We start from the raw sequence: 17,901 nt of genomic DNA, 5'->3' as shown, positions 1-17,901 counted from the left end.
TGACTACAACTTACAGTTTGCCTACTTTTGATATGTAGGTACTGGAATGGCTCTAACTAGGGAAATAGAATCCTAACTGGAGATTCTTACCGGGGAGGAGATCATTATTTTGATCCCTCTACTGACTATTTTGGAACCATGTGTCCCTGCGGCAACTGCCATGAGAACAACGTACCAACTGCTAGCTAGCTCGTTTTGAAAGCTTATTCACTGCTGTCTTCTACATTATATCCATCCACTAGTGTTACTTGATAAAAAAAATAGGACACGTTTGACATCATCAGCAAAACTAGATTTAAATACCCACCTTAAATTCGATATTTCCATGAGTTACGTACACAAGATCCCTCGTCAGACGATACTCACAGCTTAGCCTCAGAATGCAATGCACACACCATCACATGGCCCAGTTATCACACATATCTCTACGATGAAATCACTGTCACATCAACTGGAATCTTCCAACAAGGAGAAAATGCAGTCTGTACATTTCATAGAAATTTGGCTAGCACAATATAGACATAAAACTTACCATCATCAAAAAAAAGTACCATCATCTCATTTTTTTGGCATGGCAGGTACATTTCAACCAATCATTTTTGTTTACTGTGTAGCAATTTGTTGCTCACTAAAAATCTCCATCCACTGAGGGCTGAATTTGGATTAACAAGGAAAATAAATCATGTAAATTTTACCTGTAACATTGTAATGTGTTTTTTTTAAATATTGATACATTTCTTTTTTCTTTGTGGCCTACTTTTTTCAAATGTTTACATACTACCCTGATAGCGTCTGCTAACTACGATGAATAATATTACTGATAAACAAGAGTTAGCAGGACCCCAGAACATCAGCCCATAAAAGACTGGCTGTAAAGCAAGACACAAAACTAGTGGGGTCCAAATCTGTTCAATAAAGTTTTCTGTGTCTGATAAGAACTGTCATTGGATATATTATATGCAGCATTGTAGAAGGACTTAAAGCAGCCCATACCATGTATCAATAACGATTAAATCTATGTTTAGCTTTAAAAACAAAAGTGATTTCCAACTTGTTGGCACTCTAGGTATTCGCATACTTACCAACATTTCAAATGGACAAAGAGGTACACCCTAAATGTAGGGTTGTGGGTGGGGCTGGTATGTCAATTTATGCAAATAACATTTAATTTAGAACAAGATTTATTGTAATTTAAAAAGACATATATTGCTGTGGAGCTCTGTTATACACTCAGACACACCAACAATATGGAGCTCCTAAAAAAGAGAAACAGTAGGACAGAAAATAGGGACAACAAGATTTGGGCCCAAAATAGGGACTGTCCCTCCTAAATATGCACACTTGGGAGGTGTGGTATTGAGCATCTTAGAACTCCTTCTTACCCCAAACAATGGAAGACAGGGTGCTGTTCAGCTCATCTGCAATAATCTATCTCATCTTCTGACTGGCTTTTATTTCAAGCTCTCTATAGCAGTTTTAATCAAAAGACTGTCATCAAGCAATCAATAAAATTCTTACATTTGAATTTTTTTTTTAAATAATGACAAGCTTTGTTTCATGTTTTGTTTTACAGCACTTGTTCATTTTTCTGTAATTTTTCTGCTAAAACATTTCATATGCATTTGCAAGCACGGAGTGTCCTACATTTATACTGCTAAGGCCGCTCGACAGGTTCATACAGGACAGGTTAGCCCAAGTAAAGTAAAAGTACAGGAGTACAGAATGTAGAGTCTCAGATAACACTGTATCATCAAGACACATCATGTAATCCAGAGCCTGCTAGTTGATTTTGATGGCTTATTTACTGCTGTCATCTACATAGAGCGGAATTTTGGCTTACTGCTAAATGATAACACATTTAGATAAGTCAAGCTGTCATATCATTTAATGGATGTTGGAGTAGCAGTGTAGTGGATATGTAAAATGTATTCAATTCTGAACATCATAAGGTTATGATATTTTTTTAATCACAGTGCGTGATTCGCTGAGCTGCAAACACTTCACATTTCCATCAATTGACAGAAGGAGAAGGATTATACAAACCCTTGTAGGAGGTAATGTATTTTCATGTCATGGAAGTGAATGTGACAAACTCGATTTAACAGGTTGAACTATTTCTATTCTATTTTTACCTGCATTCACCCATCATGGACTATGAACACACCTATATAGTTGCTGGGCTTATGGATTAAGGCCGCAAACCTTTGCTCCAACTCCATCCTGTCCCCCCTGTAACTGTGACCCTTTTTTTCCTTCTCCCATAAGACAGGTAAGGGGCGATTTCCCCTTATCAACCAGTGATCTCATTTATTATTGTTTCACTATTTCCAGTTTGATTATTGTGATTGTAGATATGCAATGCAAACAGTTTTAGTGAATGAAATTCCCTTTCACTGCACAGTATATCCCTGCCAATATACACTATAGCTACGTGAACTAGCAGGCAGTTCAAATGACTTTGTAAAAGCTTCATTTATTTTAAGGAAATGCAAATTGTGCACCTTACCTCATCGTGAGAGTTAGAGCTAGTTTTATTATACACTTAGTATGACTAGTCAAGCTTGACAATTGGTTCTCACACTTTTATTCTAGCGTTACACTGCAGTTTATATACTGGGGGGGGGGGTGTTAATATGCAGCATTTCAGTTTTTTCTGTGTTCGAAATACCTAGTTACATGGTCCTTCAAAGACCTCTCATGCCTTACCTAGCATTAGACCCTCTCACCTTAAAGGGATTCTATAGTGCCAGGAATACAAAGCCGGCACTATCTCTCATCCCTCCCTCGCACCCTCCCCCCCCCCCCAATCCCCTGGTAAATAAATGTTTGAAAACCTTTTATTTACTTACCTTATCCAACGCTTATCCAACGCTCTGTCCCCTCAGACATCCCATGATGAGCAGGCTCTAATCAATGCTTTCCTCTGGGGAAAAATCTGGCGCTGGAGGTCCTCATGCAGAGCTGAAGTGGTCTGGATGCCTACAGTGTCCCTTAAAAAGTGATATTCAAAGAACCCAAACCATTAAGATGAAGTGATTTTGGTGCATAGACCCTGTTCCTGCATCTGTCATGTAGAACCGCGCTGCTTCAGAGAAATGGCAATGTTTACATTTGGCCACAAACTGGCCTCTGGTATTGGTCAGACTGACAGCCACCGGAAGCGAGGATTTTCAAAAATCAAAGGTCTTCAGAGAAGCATTGGTTCAGTACTTCTCTACCAAAAGCACCTTATTGAAGGAGGGCAGAGATTTCCACACATTGAATCAATGCTTTCCTATGGAATATCTGCACCACGTGATCGAGTTTTACTTGGTCAGTGCAGCTGAAGTGCCTCTGGTGGCTGGCAGTATGATAGCCACTAGAGATAGACATAACCCTTCAATACAAACATTGCAGGTTTTCTTTCTTTTCTTTTTTTTTTTAAATAAACATTACAGGGTTATAATGGCATGTCCAATGCACCCAGCCAACTTCATTGAGATGTGTCCTGTTAACGTTGATTTTGCATACCTTTTGTGGCCCAGGGAGTCTAAAGATTGAGGAAACTGTAGTTGGATCAGTCTTAGCTAAATGTAAGCACTGCCTACGTTCATGACTAGGTTTCCCGTGATGCTCATGGTTAATGCAACCCCACAGCAGCTGCAATGCCAACAATAGCCTTCGGATATGTAAATGGCTGTACAAATCTACTATAGTATGATAAGTAAAAGGGAAGGATATAGTGTCCATCAAGAACAATCTGATCACACAGTTCTGACCTTGCCTTGTCATCTGTAAATTTTTAATCTAAATGAATTATTGTCCATATGGTATATGCAGCTATGTAAAGAGATATAAGCAGCAGTACTAGACAGATTTCTAAGAAATTGATTGAGGATAGGGTGCCAAGGATCACTGGGGGTCTGTATTGAGTTGCTGTTTATTTTTCTTATTTTCCTTTGTGAACTGCTTTAACTGTTTGTTAAAATATATTGCTCAACTCCACTGCTAAGTGAACAAACACAGATGTGTGGACTGTGCAGGGCTTTGGAGTGAACCGATGTCACTATGTTTGTGGTAGGAGCCTGAGATGATGCATGCTTTGGGGCATAAATTATTACCTAGCTGGAAATATCTATTTGGGAATCAGGAGATAGTGTCCATAAAAGAAGGCACAGTGTCAGCAACAATGCTTAGATGACCTGCCACAATTCAATGATGCCCAGCGGCAGCGGGTATTAAGGGTCCTAACTTGTCCCACAAAAAAAGTTCTCCAAGCCATAATACCACAAATCGCCTGTAACATTGAGCCAAAGTAGATGTATTATGGATTTCATGAAGGAAACTACTCTACATTCCGTTCATACCATCTGCATTTTATAGCAGAATCATTGTTTTATCAGACCTGGCAATGCTTGTTTCCACTTTCACTTAGCACCCATTGCAGCCTTACCGCCGTGTTCTTAGCTGACGAGAGAAACTACTGCTGCCGCAGCCCATCAGTTTCAAAATACGGTGCTCTGTGTGTTCAGAGATGTCCTACTGCACATCACTGAATACTTGTGGACTTTCTGTCAACCTAAATTAGTCAGGCCATTCTCCTCTGATTTCTGGATCTAACCAGCACTGGCTATATTGGTGACAATTGGACAATAAATTTAAGTTCTAGGCCAAAATAGGTGAGCTGGAAATGTGCCTGGGTTGGGGAATGTTTCCAGGTTAGCTATTCTGACATAACATTTAAAATACATTTTGAATCCAATACAATTCAAAGTGTAGTGAAAAACCCTCAATGTGTTTTGCCCACAGAATCCCATGTCTACTGGTGTATTACAATTATTTGTAAACTTTAAAAAATTAAAAAATCTCATAAGGTTTGTGATTTCACTGATGTTGAGTTAACACATCTGATACAAAAAAATCACAAAACAGTCATGTTGACCATGCGTTTTGCCACCTGACGTTTATGGAGTCCATCAACGACTCAAGTACTTGCTGTATTATTTACTAAAGTAAGAACTCAAAGTGAATTTCAAATTTAAGTCCAGAGTAATCAAACTGAAAGTATAGGCAACTTAGAGAATGTAATCGAGATTAGGAAGGAGGTTCAGCGCTGATAGGAAAACAGGGAATGTAACAACAAAGTGTGTCACTAAACTGTTTCTTTTTTATACATTTCTACTTGATGAAGCCTATTGTGGCGAAACGCGTCTAGGAACTTTTTTTATAATATAAGTGTTAATAAAGGAATATTTGGCTATTATACATTTGGTTGCCACATTCCTCTTTCCACTATACAATTATATTACCTTCTTTTAGTATAATTTTATTATTTGAAGTTTATTTTATTCAGACTTGACTACGACTACTACTGCCTTTTTATCTATATTGGAGTACCAAGAATCCCAAGGTGGGTATTATACCACCCATACGCCATCCACCGAGCAGTACGCCTGCTCTATATACCGTGAGTATATTTTATTCTGTTTTAACATTTTATCAACTATACAGCGAGCACTATATATTTTATCCTTCTATCCCGAGCTGGACTACTCCATTAAAATTACTCCACTAAAGAATACAAGAGGAGCACCATATATCCTTGAGTGGGGATTATTCCACTTTGTGCCATTCATACCAGAGCTGGATCTAAGCTCTGAATATTGTGAGTAGTTCTACTATTATATACACAATATTATTTACCGTTCATACTATACCATTGGAGTTTCCTTTGTCTTCTGTTTTCTTCCACATATCTACTTCGAAGTTGCGGATATACATCTGGGACTTTACATACCACCTTATGTACTACTAGGACTACCACCTGCATATGTGGATTATTTATATTCGGACTATTAGGTATCGCTGCTCGTACTCTCTAGTAATTTTTAATATTATTATTCACTTGTTTTAGGCACACCCTTATTTCTTCTTTTTTTCTCCAACTTAGAGAATGGTTCTGGTTTGGCTATTTGGACTATAAATTTGAAATTCACATTGATTTCACTTTAAATTCTAATTTTAGTTAAAAACCCTATTGGTCCTGTGTGCATGCATACATATACCAAATTGCAGCCGCAGGTCTGTCTAACAAAATGTGACAATAAAAAACGGTAATTTTTTAAATGCACCTAAAAATAAATAGGGTAGTTAGTGAACCCATTTTATATGTGCTGTCTTTAATGGTATCAGTATAAATTCATGGTGAATGTGCGTGCTTTTTATTTGTTCTTATTAGTTAGAAAATGTTCTTGGATAATTACTGCTTTTTCCTTAATGGCACATTCAGCAGAGGGAGTGTGTATTTTTAAAGAGACGGTATAACCCATTTTAAAAGGAATGATGGTGAACCAAAACATGATTGAACTTGGGCTCTTTATGGAACGTGTGTTCAGTAGAGGATAGGCAAATATCTGCTTGCTTCACTGTCCAGACTTTTTGTAAACTTCACAGACATTCAAGAAGTTCAAGTAATGGTTTTCAAAGCTCAATAAGTGAACTCAGTTTGACTACTCCAGCAAAACAGAGTTCTCAGTGCAGTACTCATAGTGGTTGGATTCAGAATCAAAGACACACAGTGCTTTTTCCATCCACTCAACCATCATTTCAAGTGAGGCAAACTATTTCTATTGTGGCAGAATTCTGGAAACAAATGCATGGCAAACAAAATAAATAAATATTCCATTTACACAAAAAAAACTTCAATGCTACAACACGAGCTGAAAAGTAAAGTGTGTATTTCTATTTGTTGCCTTACTTTAAGCACTTTCTTAAAATGAGCAAAGTATTAAAGGGATTCTCCAGTGCCAGGAAAACAAACCTGTTTTCCTGGCACTAGAGTATCCTGGAGTGTCCCCCTCCTTCTCGCCCCCATCTGCCCCCCATCGGCGCTGGGTCAGGCTCCGCCCATGCTCCTCCCCCACTGATGTCCACCAGAGTGGGAGACCTAATGCGCATGTGCGGCAATGGCCGCGTGTGCGCATTAGACCTCCCCATAGGAAAGCATTATTGAATGCTTTCCTATGGGGTTTCCGGTGATGCTGGAGGTCCTCATGCATAGCGCGAGGATGTCCAGCGTCGTTTAGGCGACCGAAAGTCATCTAAGAAGCCATAAGTCCCTTTAGTGGCTGTCTACCAGAGGAGGACTTAACCCTGCAAGGTAATAATTGCAGTTTATAAAAACTGCAATAATTACACTTGCAGGGTTAAAGGTTATTGGAAATTGGCACTCAGACCACTTCAATGAGCTGAAGTGATCTGGGTGCCTACAGTGTCCCTTTAAAATTCTATACACATAAAAAAAGAACAGGACAATGAGACACTTATGGAAAAGGAGTAATTACATCACAGTTAATAATTAGCTAATACAGGGCTTGACAAATTTGTTTGGAATCTAGGAGCCAGCTAAAAAAGTTAGGAGCCATTTTTTTTTTTTTTTTTTTTAAAGGGGCACTATAGTCACCAGAACCACTACAGCTTAATGTAGTGGTTCTGGTGCCTATAGCCTGTCCCTGTAGCCTTTTCAATGTAAACGCTGCATTTTCAGAGATCAAAAAGATTGATGAACTTGGCAATGGAGGCCGGACAAGCCACGGCAAAACCTGCACAGCGTGGGGAAAAAAGGGTGAGTAAAAACACCAATCGTGATCGCAGGTACCTAAACAGACACACACTCTCTGACAGACATACACGCACACACTGACAGAGGTATACACACACACACACTGACAGGGGCATACACACACACTGACAGAGGCATAGGCACACACACACTGACAGGGGCATAGGCACACACACTGACAGGGGCATACACACACACTGACAGGGGCAAACACACACACTGACAGGGGCAAACACACACACTGACAGGGGCAAACACACACACACATACTGACAGAGGCATAGGCACACACACACTGACAGGGGCATACACACACACACACATTGACATACACACATACACTTCCTCAAACACAAATTTAATTTATTTTTATTTTTTTATCCACCCAGCCCCACTACCTTTTGGGAGTGCTGAGTGGACGTTCCCTGGGGTCCAGTGGGGCTGCTCTCTCTTCCTGTGTGAGAAGGAGCAGTAATCTACCATGCGGCTCCTCTCTGCTCCCTGTGATGCCGGGGCCGGAATGACGTCATATTCCGGCTCCCGGCATCATTAAACAGTGCGAGGGAGCAGAGAGGAGCCGCTGGAAGATCACTGCTCCCTCGCACGCTGCCCCAGCTGACCACCTTGATGCTCCACTGAGCCGGCCGCCTCCATGAAGCTCAGGGCGGCGGCTACAATGCTCACTTAGCCAGCCGCCTCCATGCTCCCGTGGGTGGACAGCTGGCTCCATTATTTGCCCAGCCAGGCCTTTTAGATAAAAAGTTGACAAATCCCAGGCGCCCTAACAAAATTTTTATTCGCCATGGCGACCTGGCTCCAGGGATTTGTCGAGCCCTGAGCTAATATATCACTAATATATCACTAATGCAACGTCAATTTATATTTCTCCTCAAAATAGAGGTTAGATACCACACTGCATAATTCTTGCACTATTCGAGTTTTCACTCCTAACAACAATCACAAGGGGAAGGCAATGTCCCCCACTCCAGATGCTCAAGACTTCATTTACCATGATGCTTTGCCAGCCATGAGATTATCACTGGAGAGTAGGCTGGTAAAGTCCCATACTGCATACTGGCAGAGTATAGTGTAAAATAAAGGCCAAATGCCTAGCCCTGTCCTTCTCCATTTATCAAAAAAAAATGTTTAACCATTTAATAGCCTTAAATAATGGAGGTATGGATTATTTATTAACAGATACACAGGAAACTAAATTATTATTGAATTTGTAATACATCCTGTAACAATCCAGTAATACGTGCACTCTATTGTCTTACTTATTATGTTATTTTATTTGCATCGCCGCATGCAGCAAATGCCTGTTTTATCACACAATTGCTGAATTTGAAAAGAGCAGAGAAGCTCTTGGAATATGACCCACACACATTTGAGGATTTATTCATGAGGGAAATCTCATTTTAGACCAAAATTCTTTAACTTAATTATTTTTCCAAGTTGGCAATTTTGGCCTGAGATGTGAAATTCACTTGTGAATCTTCATACTTCCCAGTTGAATGAATCAGTTCAATATAAAGTCTAATGCTAACTAAACTCACTTAAACTATGCTATGGGTTATGCCTTTTCATATTTTCAAAATTATTATTATTGGCATTTATATAGTGCCGCAGTGCTTTACAGTATTTTAAATGGGATAATTTAACAATAAATGAGATGCTTACAAATTCTTACAGGAACAATAGGTTGATGAGGACCCTGCTCGAAAGAGCTTGCAATCTACATCCTCTCAAGGCACAGGTAGCCATATGATGTCATTCACTGTGATCTACAAAAAGTCACATTCACACGCGCTATGTGAGAATGGGCATAAACACAACTACAGAAGATGGCGGAGTGCATGGCACAAGCCTGATGCATCATGGGAAGTTGTCTGTGCCATTACCTAGAATAGCTGCAGAGTTAAGTGTGTTTCATGCTGCCCTCTTATCCTAGTAAATTCTTCAATACGGCAAGAAAAAGGACAAATATCAGAAAAGTGCCAGTAACCATTAAACCTTATAAAATTGCAAGTTGCAGTGATTTGCGAACCAATTTATGAACAAACTAGTCAAGTAAGATTTTTTTTTAAAATGAGTGGAGGTTGGAGATTATTGGATGAGTGGAGGTTGGAGAATATTTCTAAATGCGCTATTTTACAGGCAATATTTTTCAATTGATTACACTTCACTACTTAGTAATTAGAACTATTAGAGTACTAGAGCACTTGCCCACCACTCCAGAGGATGTTCCAAAGAGTCGTCTCATTGCCACCTTCAAGTTGAGAAGAATATCATCCTAAGCCCCTCTTACAGAGCCCAAATTGGAAGGGACTTCAATAGGAATTTATTTCTAGATCAATGGGAAGGAAATCTGTGAAAGGTTGCACTTGCTGGACATATGTTGTTTTTTTCTGCCTCACCAACTGTGTAACTGTGTATGTTGGGAAATTTATTGAACCAATGTTTCAGCATAACCAGGAACATTCATCAAAAGCATTGTCTGCTTGTTTGCCAAATAAGAACAACAGCCATGATTTTCAATTACCGCTCTGCTAAGTAACAAGATCTCCAGTCTGTGTTTGCAGAAGTGATAGAGATTCAAATGTATACATTTAGTTTACATGCAAAGAATACGTTATTACAAGACCTGCACCTTGGAACCTTTATATACGGGAGACTACAGGGCTATATGATGCGCCAGTTAATTCCTTTCTCCTGTTTATGTCCAATGGCAGTAAAGGCGGCAAACGCTATTGGCTCTAAGTAGTAGTCTCGTGGCTCAAAAAAACCCCAAAAAACTACCAATCCAAAACTGCAAAGTATCTTCCTGTTAAACGGAGGATAAGACAGGCTATTAAAAAAAAAACAAATTTCTATTAGATTTTTTTTTTTTTTTCAAATATCTAAAAAGTGTGTAACAAGAAAAACTTACCTCTGGTTACTGGTTTCCAAATTAATATTTATATGTATTGCTAGCCACTTTTACTTTCACGAGATATTGCCCTGAATACTCAACAATTACATAATTATACCAAGTTTTCCTGAGATTCCCTGTGTGTTTGTGGAGCTGATTTGTTACTTTTGTTATGTGTTTGTTATACTGTAATGTACCGCTTCTTTACCCTTTTATATAATGCTTTTTTTTGGGGGGGGGGAAGGGGGGGGGGTTAAAGGCACATAGGACTTTCTTCTGACGTCCTAATTAAATATATTAAACAACATTGGCTGTGAATTGCACAACAAAATTGAAAAAAATAAAAGAAAAATAAAAGTTTTGCTTATAATTGCTAAACAACTTGTACAGCGAAAGAAATATACCACAAAATATATTCATATATTAGTCCCAATTGTGGAAATGCCTTATATCCAATCTAGAAATTCTACACACAATAATATAATTGTTGAAATGAGACCCACAGAGATATTTAACTAACAACGGCTTGACACTTTTCCTTTAACCATTTTATCACCATTCTATATGTGCTTGTCACACATCTTTCAGTTTGTGGTATACTTTACAGAGCTCGTGTCACTCTACTGTAAAGTTGCTAGATATGTAACCTGCTCCTAACCATGAGCACAGCAATACCCATCATGCACACATTTGTCATATTACAGACTAACATACTGCAATTATATGCCGGTTTCAGTATTCAGACTGAATGATTGAGGCCATGTTACTTTGGAGACAAAATAGTCTAAAACTGCACTACACCATTTGCAAAAAAAGATAACTTCTGCTATTTTATATGTGGCATGTTGAGTCTTTTCACCATCATCAGTATCTGCCAAAGTTAGTGGTAAATGTAATTTAATTATTTTATTTTTTTCACATACATATTGAAGTATAATGGTGAATATAACATGCCCTGTGTATCCTACTAATCCCTAAAATCAGATTTTTTTTAAAAATCTTGTTTTTTCAAGATAACAAGTCAAAAAAATATATATAAAAATACAAAGGTTCTCTGGGCTTCCATAGTTCCCCTATAAAAGTACAGATTTAAAATGAATACTTATAAAGTGTCATTGTTTCGCTTTCTCTTCCCCTCTTTAAGCTCTCTCTTTTAATGCTGATTGACAGATAATAAAAAGCAGAGCTTATAACACTGATTGACAGGGAGCTAAAACAGAAGCATGGCTCCAGGAAATAGCAATGTGGATTTCTACATCTAATTTTAAGGTAGTTTTCAGACATTACAGGCATGTTTGATATATATAGCGGATAAGTAAACATTTATAAAAACTCCTTGGAAGTGACAGATACCCTTTTAAAGTGTTGCAGATACATAAAACCAAACAAGATTGTAAAGGAATTAGCACCCAATGTATCAGGATTATTAATTAAAGCTTGAATTGTTGGAAATTCAATGTGAATTTCACATGTTTGGCCAAGAGAATATATACAGTTTGGCTATTAGGACCAAGATTGATTTTAAATTTTCCGTACTTTAAATTCAAAACAAATTACATTTTAGTGAAAAGTCCAGCAACCCAAGCACCATCTCCATCCAGTAACATTGTATAAAAAACTAGGAAGGCAGTGATGATGACTAACTTGGAGAGCCAGGTGTTTCTGAATTACCTTTTCTATGATGCTCAGGTAACACTGGTGTATGTATTGGAAGCAACATTCTGCCATATCAATTATGAATTTCTTGCCCTTGCAGCCCACATAATCAATGGCGCATTAACAATCAGGATACGTGTAGGCAGTTAAATGATACCTGCCGAAAGCTCCTTTTTAGAAATGGCAGTCCCTCTCTGGGACCAAAATCTATTTCGCTCTATTTTCAATAGGAACTTAGAATAAAGTTTTTTTTTAAATTCTCAAAATAATCCATTACTATAACCAGACCGGGTAAAGCAAAACTGTGAATTTTTTGAAAATTTGGGAGATATCTAACTTTATATTACAACTACTAACACGTAATAAGAAGACCTACACCCCCAACATCTGGATGATCGCAGTTGCACTTCAACAAAACTTTTACATCCTTGCTGCCAGACTCTCCATTAGAAGATAGCCATAACATTGTAAAACAGCAATTAGTGCTATTAAGGCCTTAGTCGAAAAATCATTTGGTACCAAACAATAACAATGCACGCAGATCTGCATTATACTGCCCATTTGTATTCAAGTATCTGCACGATTTCATATAGAAGTATTAAAAAAAAATTAATTTCCCTAAAAGCCTAACTGAATTAGCACTGAACATAGTAATGTTCTATTACTGCGTAATAAACGGAGCTGTGTGTTTTCCCCCTCTCCAAAGCATTTGTATGTTGTGATTTCCTAGAGGGATAAGCCTATTTAATATCCATGTAAATGAGCTGCCAAATAGCTGTTTGAGATTAAACAAAGCAAATCAGCCCCTCCCCTGTATATGTGCCAGCCATACTTTGATTATGAGCTGTATACAATATGCATTACGCAAATATACACTGAAGATCTTCCATCAGGTCAACTGTCCTTTTATACGTTAGAACAAAAAAAGGCTTATTGGTAATTTCACAGACCAATACCGCTACAGCTGCACGCAGAATTAGGTGACCCCCAGAGCACTGGGAAGGGTCATTTTAATCTAATAAATGTATAGAGCTTGAAAGCTTTAAAGATGAAAATAAAAAAGCAGACGGCCAATCAGGAATCTAAATGCATGTGGAGTAAAGGTTAGAGCGGTGAATATTAGTTGCTTAATGAAAATGTTGTTAACTGACATTCAGGGATGAATGAACCCAAATACAAGAGCAAGTTGAAATTCTCCAGACCTGAATTATAACAGGAGCTCTGGATGATTTTCCCCAGCCCCTGAGCAAATCCAAACCTGCTCTTGCATTCTCCCATATCTGCTTGCCATGCTCTTGCCATTCCTTGTGATACAGAACATCAATCATAAAGAAAGAGTCGCTGCCCTGAGAGTGCCCACGTCTGATTTACAAACATTAGCAGGGAATACACAGTTACCGTTCCCTTTTATTGCTAACTCGATGTAACCAGATCATTTAAAATCATGCCCTCCCCTGCAAAAAAAATCTCATTCTGTCTAGATAATGACATCTAGACCCCAGGACGCACTAGGAAACTAACGACAAGCTAAATCTACCTTTCCTGGTTAAATACTCTGATATTGTTATTATTAAATAACATGTCGCCACTCTCACAGGGACGGCAAGAACGACATAAAGGATGCGTGGCTTATTCACTAAATCATTAATCATGTGGATCAGACAAGGGACATACTAATTTATGCCAAAAAATGCAAAAGATTGGAAACATAGTACGAGAGTCTTTTCAATTTGATCATTTTTTTTTTGGCTTTAAATGTGCAATGCCTTTGTTAATTCACCACAATTCCCTGTTTAATGAAATATAACTACACACTATTATTATTATTAGTAGTAGTAGTAGTAGTATTTATATAGCGTCAACGTATTCTGCAGCGCTGCACAATATTATGTAAGGGGGAAATTTAACAATAAATGAGACAATTACAAAATGTTACAGGAACAATAGGTAGATGAGAACTCTGCTCAAACGAGCTTACAGTCTACTCTAGAGAATATGTATATATTTATAAATGACACATATTTATCATAGTCTCCAGTGTGATAACCCCATACAAAGTCAATATTACTGTTATATCAATTCTTTTCACTTCATATTATTATTTTCTTATTTATATAGCGCCATCAGATTCCGTGGCGCTGTACAACGTCATATGTATAAGAGTGAGATAAAAGGGTGTTTTGGTAAGTGTTTTGGTAAGTAAACAATATTACAATTGGTTCTTAATATACTACTAATATGACAGCCAATTATCTTTTAAGGTAATTAATTCCAAATAAATAAAATAAAATAAATAAAACAATCAACTGAGCAGCAGATTTAGACAAAAAGAAACATTTCTATTTCAGGGATAATGTCAGCATGTAATGTAAGGAACATAACTATGTATTCATGTTCGTAAACAGCAGAAATTCTGCTTTTGTTTGAAACAGTCTTCTTGTTAAAAACTACAGAAATAAAATGCAGAAATGTCTTCTTAAAAACCAGGTAAATGGAAGAGTAAAATAAAGCTTGCTGAATAAGGTATCAACCACATAGTGCAAACTGTCTCTCAAAACAGATTTATGTGTTTTTAAGTAAAATGTATTGTTAAATATGTATATGCATTTCTAGTAAATCAATGACAGTGTGCTAAGCACTGTAGCCAGCAGGAAACAGAAATGTAAAGTACTGCATCTACATTAAGTTAATGCAAATGGCCAGACAGGGTATTTTCAGTGCTAGTGAATAGAACATCAATCAGTGCTCCCAATCATTACATTAATTGTACTTTGCACTGATCAAAGCTAAAAACAGAACATTCATATCCAATAGTGCTTGCAACTATTAAAACAATATTTGATGCACAGTAAAATAGAAACTGAGAATGTCACTAAAACTGGAATTCACAAGGGGGTTAAAGGAACACACAGCTCTGTAAAAGATATGGCTGATCTTTATGGGAGAGTTAGGGATGCTGTTTAACTGTAGACATTTAGCCAGTTCTGCAACTAGAATGGTGGTGATACCCCTATCTACACATATTAAAAGTTAAAGCACTATTCTTCTATGGTGAGCAAGGGAGGATAAGGTTGATGGGGAGAATTCTGTTTGTCATACAAGTGATAAGATCCATGACCTTATACATTGCACTCATCCTTGATAGTGTGGTTAAGCCTTTGTCTAATATAGATTGCAGCTATAAACCACAGATTAGGGCTTTCAGAATCCTATGGAATTTAGCTGAGGCCAGTACAGAATGCCTATCAAAAAAATAAGACAGTCACTTGAGTTGAAAAGTGGGATTTTTAAATCAAAAAGCAGCACTGAACCTTCCATTGCATCCCACTAAACCTTCTCAATCACAGGGAATATCACAACACAATATAGTAGCTTTTAAATGTTAGACAGTGGGGTTATGGGAAGGAATTAGCAGTTGCAATAACACTTAGCAGCAGGTCAAGTTCAAGTGCACCCTCCCTACATGATAGCAATGGGGGAGTGGGCATAACGGCTAGGGAGGATCATTTGTTAAGGTAGAGTATGGCACCACAGCCTTGTAAACTCTGCAGTGTTATGCAAAGGAAATGTGTTGCAAATAAAGGAGGATTGCTTCCCAGCCACATTGTACCTGTAAATCACACTGTACCTGTATCAGAGCATCACTCACAACAACACAGACTCACAAATTGTCTCTTCTCCATTAACTCCTTAAAGTCACTCAGGTATAATACCGTACACTAGCACTGGAAAACCAGGACAAATCGGATTAACTCCCTGACTACCGGGTCCTGCGAATCACCTGCATGTCCATACGGGAGAACTGGTACCTAACGTCATATAGTAGTAACGAGTACTGCAAAAATCTTTCCACAAAGTGTTTGCATGTTTATGTATGTATGGTGTATATTACTTTTAGAATATATAACTCACTAAAGTTCACTCATGATATATTACTGAAGCGTATTTTAACGTCATATATCAGTAATAAGTATTCTAGCATCCTGTAGAAAGTACTCTCAGGTTGTACATCACTATATATCAATGGTGAGAATTCAAACATCCTCCATCAGTAGTGTGTATTTCCTGATCGTGGCTTTAATCTGTGTCACAGCATCCTATATCAATGGGGAGTATTCTAACATATCAGTGATTACTATTCCAACATCCTACGTCACTGGTGAGTATTCCATCAACATACATTAGTGATTCTAACATTAGTGTTCTAACATTCTGAACCAGTGAGTGAACAAACATTCTAAAATACATTCTAAAATAGCAGTGAGTGACCAAACATTCTAAATCAGCAATCAGTCAATGTTTTAAATCAGCATTGAGTCTTTCAACATTCTAAATTAGAATCTTTAGAAAGCTTTGAATCTTCTAAAATTCTTCATCAAGCAGTGAGTGTTTTAACATTCTAAATGAGCAGAGAGCTAACATTCTAAATCATTAGTGAGCATCCTTCACTATCACACAGTGAGAGAACGGCCAGTCAATAGTGTATCCTCATTCAGGACTCCTAGCCATTGACAGAGGAACATAACCCATTTAAGAGGGGTTCACAATGTGGGATCTTTCTAGCGCCAGTTCAAACTCCCACCCCCCATGGCACTGTCCAGCTCCGCCAGACACACAGATCCCGCCTGCACACTGAGCTCTATGGCTGCTGCTGATCAATGACTGAACGCAACAAAGGCAGCGAGAGAGAGACGATCAATTCCTAATACCGTATCAATTCTCCAGTGCCCCTACTGACCCCCTCCCCACAGCCCCTCTGCAGGGCTGTGCCCTGACTGACCTCTTAACAAGTCCCTGCCACCCCAAAGCCAGCACCCCGGACACTTACCTGCAGACGCCGCAGATCAAATCTCTTCCAATATTGAACCATTGATCCCACATTGGCGGCCATCTTGGGGGATATTGAAGAGATATTGTGAGTGTGTGTGTGTGTCTCACACAGGCTGGGCTCAGTCTCCGGGCTGGACCAGCCTCTCCTCCTAATCCCCCTTTTCACCGATTCAAACCCACCCAGTCAGGAGACGGCATGGCTTGTAATCCCCCAAAGTACAGCAGGATTTCCTCCAGTCTCCGGGTCACCCCGGGACTGATTTGCACCAACTTGATTCTTTTTTATTTTTTTTCTCCGCAAAACTTATCGATAGTGACGTCACGTGGCGATCGATAAACCCTGGGAGAAGGGGAGGGGGCGAGCAATTCAATTAACATGTGTGGCTTGAGATGCTGTGTGATAATAAAAATAGTCTCCCCTCCCTCCCCTGGCTGTCTGGTGTTATAGACTGCAAACAGCCTGTGCAGTGGGGGGTTCATGGGTCTACAGTCTGATTTATGTGATTTGTAATGGATGTTGTGACTTGAGTGGGGTGATGCAGTGAAATGAATGTATGCTGTGCACTCTGATGGGGGATTATAGGTGAAATACCTACTGGGTTATGCAGTGTCATGGACAAGATATGGAGTGGGGCATAGTAAAACCGTATTTAAAGTGATACATAATTTAAAGACTGTGTATTAGGATTTATTGGATAAACTGAAATGCATCAGAACTGTAAAGGAGTAGAGCTGATCATTTGAGCTGGACCAATTTGCCTTGTATTCCCCATCATATTCCTACCCATTGCAGCAAAATTTGTCACTTTATAAATAAAAATAATAATGTATATGATTTGTAACAAAGTGCATGTTAGTCATGCATTGAGCTTCTTGATAGTCACAGTGAAGTCTATAAGGGGAC

At 38.5% G+C, this 17,901-nt stretch overlaps 1 protein-coding gene across 1 annotated transcript in view; it reads right to left on the bottom strand.

Annotated features, from left to right (window-relative positions):
- Nucleotides 1–17,466, bottom strand: part of CUX2 (cut like homeobox 2) — a 403,117-nt gene extending 385,651 nt beyond the window's left edge. The window contains exon 1 of the mRNA XM_063454230.1: nucleotides 16,996–17,466. Coding sequence (XP_063310300.1) covers nucleotides 16,996–17,058 — 63 coding nt within the window. The 5' untranslated portion in view covers nucleotides 17,059–17,466. The remainder of the gene's footprint in view (nucleotides 1–16,995) is intronic.
- Nucleotides 17,467–17,901: the final 435 nt, after the last annotated feature.

Source organism: Pelobates fuscus, chromosome 5 (genome assembly GCF_036172605.1).
Source record: "Pelobates fuscus isolate aPelFus1 chromosome 5, aPelFus1.pri, whole genome shotgun sequence".
NCBI classification, from domain to species: Eukaryota; Metazoa; Chordata; class Amphibia; order Anura; family Pelobatidae; genus Pelobates; species Pelobates fuscus.
The sequence above is the reverse complement of the archived record's forward strand: the minus strand, read 5'-3'. Positions and strand labels throughout refer to the sequence as shown.